Below are 8,740 nucleotides of genomic sequence, written 5' to 3' on the forward strand. Positions count from 1 at the left end.
TGATGATCATGTTCAATGTCCATTTAAATTCAATTTATTGTCACTTCATCATAGCCAATCTACAAGAGATACACGTTGATCTACGAGTGCGTCAATGTATTGATGACTCGATCATAAATGTATGTAGTACCCCCATTTGTGTACAGTTCGTGTCATAAATTTCAAAATACATATCTATCTGCATACATACATATTTCTGAAAGCAGTTCCATGAAACCTTAACAAAAATTGTTGATCCGATATCTGAAATAATAAATCATAATAGCCATTTGTACAAGAAATTTCTTTGTATCACTGCTGTACTTAGCTACTATTATCAGCATCATAAGATCTGTTCAGCTGATTTATGACTCTGAAACGCACTGTCTCTAGACATAAGTATCCGAAACTGTTTGCCGGCATTTGGTGTACTTCTGTTGATCTGGAGGTCTTGGGTTCACGCGCTAATTGAACACAAAATTGAATGCAAAACGGATTTTACATACATATGTACATACATATGAGCTCCCTCTGCAGTTGACCCATAAAATGAGAACCAAAATATATAAATGACACATGATCGAGCCCTGGGAAATACTCGTATATGTATGTGTACCTACGTAATCATGCTCAATGCCACGCAATGCCATCAATATCTTATCAGATCAGTCACCTCCAAAAATGTTATTCAATGGACGGTGGGTGGTTACGCAATTTTCTTCGGAAATCGATAAACCGATGCATCAGAAGTTTTAGAACTGTTGTTCTTTGGTTGCCAGGGTCAGGATCGTACTGGCTATCGTACCATTTCCTGCCTTGGAAAGCGGAATGGAGATATGGGATATGGGATAGGCGCCGCAGCATAATAAGTGGAAGGTTAGTAACTTTTGGAGTCAATGACTCACTGGGGCAGTATCTTGTTTATTGCATTTCTCCACAAGTGCACACAAAAACAGATACAAAATATATACATGTACACCCCTATCTTTCAGTTGCAATATTTATATGGATGTACATATGTAAGAACAGGCCTCGCCAATCCCGTACAGGCCTCGATTCTTCAGTTCGTGACATATATCAATTATGGGAAAGTGTCGTATGGTATTGCCCCCGGAGCACATGCATCTTCTGTCTGCCTGCCTGACTGCCTGCGTGGGTGGTGGGCACGGACGTCTGACCGATATGGCGAAACGTTGTGTGTGCAAGTAGTTCCTGTGGATAGCAAATTGTGTTTATGACTCAATTGAAACGTATGCTCAGCCGATCCAATATGGAAGTGGTACATGTACAAACTCCCGCCGAATGGGGTTGTACACGGCGATTAACATACTACCATTTTCCAAAGTGCGCAAAATCGGACACGTTCCGGACACACCGGGTACAGAAACAACAGGCAGCAGGAAATCAAAACAATTGCTAATTCTGTTGTACAAAACGCAGAGACTTTCTCGCATGACGCACACGTTCCGTGCCCCCACTTTATGGCCGAAAATTCATCATGCTAACAATATTTACTACACTGTCTTATGCATACAGGGCAGAGAGGGCTTTGGACAGGAAATGCCAAACTAATTGACCTTCCCTAACCATTCAGGTTGATCCCTAAAGCACAGTGGGAGAGGCAGCAACGACTGAAAGTTTCATTTACGGACTTGAGACTCGTCCCACTGTGCACGATGAGGCGCCATTCCGAGTATTCGAGTATCCGAGTAATTAATTAAAATATGCATTTAATGCACTCTGTCACAACAATTGCAGTTGCATCTCAGATGCATCGTGCATTGCTCTCGCCTTGCCTTGCCCGTGTGTCCATGTCCATGTCAGAGTCAGAGAGGGAGAGAGGCTTTCCTTGGCTGATTCCGATTTCCATTCAACATGTTAATTAATCAAATTTGGCTCGTTATCGCACGGAAAGTGTCTCACGGCCGAGTGACAATTTATTGAATGTAATCCGTTCAGCGTAAGGGCAGGAGGAAAGCACATCATTAATTTAAAGCAAATTAATATTAACATTAATACTGAAATTCCACATCCGATTTGCATGAGAAATTGCCAGAACAATTTCAGTTTGGAAGCATATTTTGGATATTAGCCAAACAAAAGACTGCAAATCCCCCCCACCGATGCTTGGTCGAATTTTCAATGCTCTTCTTCTGTTCGATACAACAGAATGCCCTTCCTTCGATGAGCACTAAAGATAAACTTCCGCTTCGACACTTTCACAAATTCGTTTTGTGCAAAACGCACACATTTCGCGATCATTCTGAGACACCTGAGAGGCGGAGAGCAAAGCGGCTCTATGGCTGGGTGCTTTCCCGCGGCGGTTCCCCATTCCCCATGAGTCAACAGCCTTTGGTTTAGTGGCTGGTCTGTCTGCTCATCATCCAAAACGCTGACGCACATACAAAAATCAGAGAATTTTTAACCAAGTGTCTGCTGGTGGTAGTGGTTTGTCACAATACGCAGAAGCCACTGCTCATCCCAATACAACAAAGAATCACATTCTGCATATACATATAAATGTGGATCATGTAAATACTTATCTCTCTGGTGCACTACTCGTAAGAAATATGTAAATTATGAAATTTCCACAACAAAAAAAACGGTTTTAGCTAAAGAGAAATTCCCAAAGAAACGAAGGAGTCAGAGGCTTTTGTGGAAGTGTGTGTCTCATGAAGCTTTAGCAGCTCCAGCTATCGTTCTTTTCGCAACAATACATATACAGCTCATAGATAATGTAAAGGCTATTCTCTCTTAAGTTGGGTATTCGATAGGGGTAACACCAGCACTTATGTCTTTAAAAGTATAACCACTAATAAACTTATAGTTTGCGAGTCTTAAGCATAAGCGTACGCCTATTATGGTTTAATGTAACTTAATTTCACTCAAGATCATAATTATTTTCATTATCAAATTTAGTTACCAGCCAAAGGTTGAGCCGAAAACTTTGATTATGCTGTCCTGAACAGACTCATGCATATACATATCCAACAGCCAACTGGGAGGTCCTGGAGAGCCTTGGCAGTTCGGCCACGTCCCACGTTTCTGCGCACGCATTTTGCCTGTTTGTTTCATTAAGTGCATAATTTGAGCAACTTTCGCCCCAAAAGCCGCAGCAGCAGCAGCGTAGGGCGTAGAGATGGAGGCATAAGTTTGGCTATACTTCAGCTGCATTGCGTGTAATATTTAATTATAAGAAGCCATCCAGTGCCATCCATCCAAGCAGCAGCAGCATCGAGGAACAGTCGTCCTCTCCTGAAAGTGCAGCGCAACTTTACGGCACTTGCCAATTGCACTTTAGTGGCAGCCTTCTCCATAAACGTCTTCTGAGAGAGAGCGAGAGAAAGAGGGCATAAAATATTTAATTGTGTCACGTAACTTTCTGCAAAGTGATGGCTAGGGTGGTGGATATATAGTATGCATTACAATTCCAAACTTGTGGGTGGTACAGGGGTGATGGGCATGGGGAATGAGATTAAAAATGTCAAATGTTGCACAAAGTCTATTCCCCATCGAATCCGCATCGCTTCGGCTCCATTTACCAAACGAAATATACAGTTTTATTCATTTTACTTGTCTCCTAGTTTTAATACAATGATGTAATTAGTTGTTACGTTCATATACAAAAGAAATATATATTCATATGAGTGATAAAATGGTGAAATTTACTCCTTGCTAAATTTCTGTTGCCAAATTTTGCAAAATAACTTTCAATTCTTTCGATTCAGTTTTGGGTTTTTCCAAATATGTATGTATGTAAGTATATAACTATGCTGAGCAGAGAGTTTCCATCAGTTTTCCCAGTAAGTGTTTTGCTTTAAGTCGAGTCTTTGTATTTATCGTATGTTTTGCGAATTCTTTTGCCGTTTCCTTAGAGGATGCACACGCATTTAATATTTATTTATATATATATCTCTCTCTCTATAGATCTTCTCTTGTTATTCTTCTCCCTTTTCTCCTTTCCTTCGATTCGTTTGATGGATGTGCTTGTGTGTCTGTGATGGAACTCAATATAAAATGCACATAGGCTGCACGAATTGCTCGATTTTGTTTGTGTTTGTGTGTGTTGGGGACGCCAGGCCTCGGTAACGGGATATATTCTAAATAGTTTACGTTATAAATTAAAACAATATATGTATGTTGGGTTTGAGGACCGCCGGCACATCTTAGGGCAGGGTGTAGCGGACGTAGGGCACTTCCACATCCTCGCCATCGACATCGTTGCAGCAGATCTCAAAGACCAGCGAACGCTCGTGGGACTCAATGCGGCGCTTGGAGACACGGCGCACCACCTCGGACATGGGCAGCGGCAGGCGCTCCGAGCACTTGGTCTTGGGCATGAAGAAGGAATACAGCATGGAGACGCCCTGCGACAACATGGTGATCTTCAGTTTCTCCTTTTCCTCGAAGTAGTTTAGGAACTCCTGCAGCGTCAGCTCGCCAGTGACCTCGAAGCGATCCCACAGCGTCCATTCCTTTCCGTAATATGACAGCTTGCTGGCGGGCAAGGGCTCCGAGAAGGCCATGAAGGGTAGAGCCAAATTAACGAAGGCATTCTTGAAGCTAGTCAACTCCGAGTGTCCGCCAATCAGCTTGATCACCTCGAGCACAGCCAGGCCGGACAGCACTGATGTTGTGGTGGCAATGGCCGGTATTATCTTGCCGGCGATCAGCTTCGACTTATGACGATCGGCCGGTGGGATTTTGTAGTTTGTGGCACGCAGATTCGAGCAGGCCACAATGAAGTCCATGTGTAAGTTGTTGTCGTCGTCCTTCTCAAACTCCAGCGGTGTGATCTTCGATTGCTTCTCGGCCTTCTTCAGCAGCTCCGTTATGATCTTGTCCACACGATCCTGATCCACCTCATTGTCGTCATAGTGATTGGCCGAGGCGGCAGCGGCTGCCTCATTGGTCTCAATCTTGACACCAGATCGTGGCACAAACTCTGGCACCTAAACGGAAAATAATCAGCATCAGACACATATGTATTGGGGAGTGGATCCTGCTTCATTGCGTGACTCACCTTAACCTTCTTCACCAGCTCAGCAATGGCCTGGCGATCGCGCAACTGAGTCAAGCCATAGACCTCGGCACGCAGGTTGGCTGCCGCACAGATGAAATCCAAGTGCATTGGATCGTTTATGTCAAAGACGAGGGGATCGGGACAGCGCTTGGGCCCGGACCAGAAGGGCTGGCCACTGGAGGTGACCTGATCTGGTGGGAAGTTGAAGAGCAACTGTTTGATCTGATTCGCGTACTGGTCCTCCCAGTAGAGACGGGCCCACTCCACACAATCGGCAAAGCTATTGGGCTTATCATCGATCAGGGCTTTCTGCAAGTGCAAATAGATAAGGATTAGGTTGCGAATTAGTTACAAAGTAATTACGTGACCATTTCGCACTCACCTTGATGGAGTCTAGTATCTCCAGGGGCTGAATGCCGGGCAGCTTCAGGATGCGCTCGGTGAATTGTGGATCGGCAAGGTACTGGGCCGCATTCTCGGCCGACTGCTTGAAGACGCCCTCGAAGGCGTCGCGTGCCCACTGGAGCGTATGCTCGATGGCATTCGGGAAGTTCTTCAGCGTGCAGATGGGTATGCTCTTCTCGGGGGGATCCTGCGAGGAACTGTACGACTCTGTGGCAAATGGCACAATCACTTGGACGTTGCCCAAGGTGCCGAGGGTTCCAGTCTCGACCAGCGGTATGCGATTAAAGATGCACTTGCGGTCCATGTAAATTCGGGCATCCACATTGTCCAGGGCATTGGCCACGCCGTGCAGCTTGCCAAAGAAGCTCTCGGAGAACACCTTCTCAGTCTCAGCGCCAACGCGCAGCTCATATGCGGTGACATTCACATCGGAATTCATGCGCTTAATGGCAGCGGCGGCTGTGACCGCTTTGGGCTTCTGCACGTCATGCGGGCGGAACAGGAACTGGCGATTCAGATTCGATTTTTCTATGAGGTCCATGTCGGTGACGAATATCTGACCCTTGCCCACGCCCAGACCGAGCATGCCAAAGTTCTTCAGCAGCTCACAGCCAATGGCGCCGGCACCCACAATGAACCACTTGGCGTCGGCCAGCTTCTCCTGGAATTTGCGCCCAAAGATGGCAATCTGTGCATCATATCGGGAGCCTACGGGCTGGGCATCTTCCTCGGTGACACCCGCAACCGGCAGGCACTCCAATGCGTCATAGTAGAACCACTGATGGATGGGAGTGAACTTGCCGCTGCAGGCCTTGAGGACCTCCTGAGCCACAATACCGCCAATGGCAGCATCCATGGGGCATGTGTTGCCCGCGCATATCTTGGCGAACTGCAGCACCAGCTTCTCGTCCACATCGCTCTTGATTTCCTTGCAGAGCTGCAGGAAGCAGTTGGCATCCGCCTCGTTCCAGGGACGGGGCAGAGCGCCTTCATTGGTCTTCTGGTAGCTGGAGAGGGCCCTAAAGGCCACGTGCAGGTTGGCTGGTGCGTCCAGTTTGGCAAAGTCCGAGATCAAAAACTCTGGCTCCTTGGTGGCCTCCTCTAGAGACTTGAAGCTAATCGACTTGGACATCTTCACCTGCGTGGCCACGCCACCGCTCTTGTATTCGTCATAGCTGCTGGTGTCGCCGATGCTGAAGGTGTACGGTCCCAGGACAGTGATCTTGATGGGCTGGCAGCCGTTCAGCTGCTGCATGCCCTGGACCTCAGAGAAGGTCACATAGTCGCCGTCGTTGAAGCCGTGACGGGTCTCATCCAGGCAGGTCACCACTCCCTGGGCATCGTGTGTGATGCTGGCGATCATCGTCGACACGGGCTGGACACCATCCTGGTCGTATATGGTGAACGAGTCGCCAAAGTCACAGAACACCTTGGCGAACAGGCCGCGAGTGTCGGCTATTATCAGGGCAATGTCATTCTCGTGGGCAAACTTGCCAATCCTCTCCTGCTCGGCGGCGTCCGAATTGGTGAGCACCACGACGCGGAACTGACGCAGAAACTCCTCGGTGAGAGGTCCAGTGTGGGACAGGGTACGCACATAGCTATTCAGCTCCGCCAGTTGTGCGCACGATGCCTCGGCACGGTTCTTGCCAATGTCTGCCTCTGTGAGGTAGAACTGGGAGGACAAGTCATTCCGCTGGATAAAGGAAAAAGTCGCATTAGTTGGAGCATTTCATGGTGAAATTGGGAAAGAACAAAAGGCGGAGGAGCACGCGGCGGAGGAGGTGGTGGACACGGAAAGTGACTAAGTCTTCAATCAACTGCACACAAAAGCAGAAATTCAGTTCTCAAGTAAAACAAAAGCGAATGTGCGGCACAAAACGGAATGCAAAAACATTTGCAGCCAGTCGTGTATGACACCATAGAGTTGTCCCGCTCGCACACTTTTCGCATGGCGCAGACATTTTGACGCAAATAGACAAAAAAAAAAGAAAAGAAAAAATTACACAAATATATTTTTCGCTTGCTAATGTAAGTGAAAAGAAACGGAAGATCACTATAACCTAACCTAATTCCTAGTTCTGGGTCCGCTGGCTGCCGCTGGAACAGCGCTTTTCAATGAAAACTGCACAAAGAAAACATTCCGCGAATTAATTATGAATCATGCTGCGTTTTTCGTCTAGCGGTTGCAGTGGAGGGGTGGCCAAGGCTTTTCCCGCGCACTCTAAAGGCCAAATATCGATTTTGTTTGCCGCTCTCGCTGCCCCCCGCTCAGCATTTTCCATTGAGGCTTACCCCACAAGTTGCTGTGTCATGGAGGGTGATCGATTTCACACCGCCCAAGATCACATTCTTGGCCGTCTCCAGACCGAGGCCGCCAAGCCCGGAGAGGAGTATGTCGGAGTTGGCCATGCGACGCATTGCATCGTGTCCAAGCACATATAGCTGGCGCGAGTACAGAGACTCATCGATGTCTCCGCCGGCGACGGCATTGGAGTTGCTGGCAGCCATACTACCTCCTGATGTAGGCCGATTACTGTTACTGTTGCTGGGGGTGGTGTTGTTGCTGGAACTGACGTTGGAGTTGTTGGTGGAGCTGACTGTGCGGACGGCTGCTGCTGCTGAGGAGGCTACGATGTCGTTGTTTCCCACACAATTCTTACTCTCCTTCTTCGGGCTGCCACTACTTTCTTTCTGAACTGCTGACGATGTACTGACGTCGTCGGCTCTGCCGGTTTCGTTTCCACACTTTGCCATCGCATTCACAGCACATGTGTCAGAGGTAGACGACGATACACACAATTCCATCTGCTGCACTGTTGTTGTCTCGCTCTTGTTTGAAATGTCAACGGCGCCTGCTGCTTTGTCGTGATTTTCGTAGTTGTTGTTGCCGCTGCTCGATGCTCGGCCGGGGCCGGCATCATCGGCCGAAGCCTTTCCCTCAACTCTTCGCTTTTTGCACAATGGGGCATCCGAGCTACTGCTGGATGCCGAATCGGCCAACAATTGGTTACCAATCGATGACATGTCTCCTGGCCGGGTTTATCTTTAAGTCCAAAATGTTTGACCAATGCCAAAACCTCGTTGTTCCGGCAAAAACAGTCCCGTCTGATGCGGTTTTGTATCTTCCGCACTACTCGCACGCTCGCACAAACACACACGCAGCTCAGCTCGCAGCACAGAACAGGCCCAGGGACACACGGGCACAAGAAGTACGAGAATCGAGACGTCTGTTTTAGCAATTCCTAAGTACTTGCTACTCCTTCAATGGCACGCACTCTTCCTGGATATTCTTATTAAGTTTTACGTCCGTTTTAATTGCCAAAAATTCGC

The 8,740-nt window shown here is 47.5% G+C and overlaps 1 protein-coding gene across 1 annotated transcript; it reads right to left on the bottom strand.

The window, feature by feature from the left end:
• Positions 1-4,024: 4,024 nt before the first annotated feature.
• On the bottom strand, positions 4,025-8,740 carry LOC117578958 (ubiquitin-like modifier-activating enzyme 1). The gene is made up of 4 exons (XM_034264706.1): positions 7,703-8,740; positions 5,385-7,103; positions 5,003-5,311; positions 4,025-4,931 (listed from the first exon to the last, which is right to left on the bottom strand). Exons 1-4 carry the CDS (start codon positions 8,432-8,434, stop codon positions 4,146-4,148), a joined length of 3,546 nt encoding a protein of 1,181 aa, XP_034120597.1. The 5' UTR covers positions 8,435-8,740; the 3' UTR covers positions 4,025-4,145.

The sequence above is a fragment of the Drosophila guanche genome, unplaced genomic scaffold, assembly GCF_900245975.1.
Source record: "Drosophila guanche unplaced genomic scaffold, DGUA_6, whole genome shotgun sequence".
Classification (NCBI taxonomy): domain Eukaryota; kingdom Metazoa; phylum Arthropoda; class Insecta; order Diptera; family Drosophilidae; genus Drosophila; species Drosophila guanche.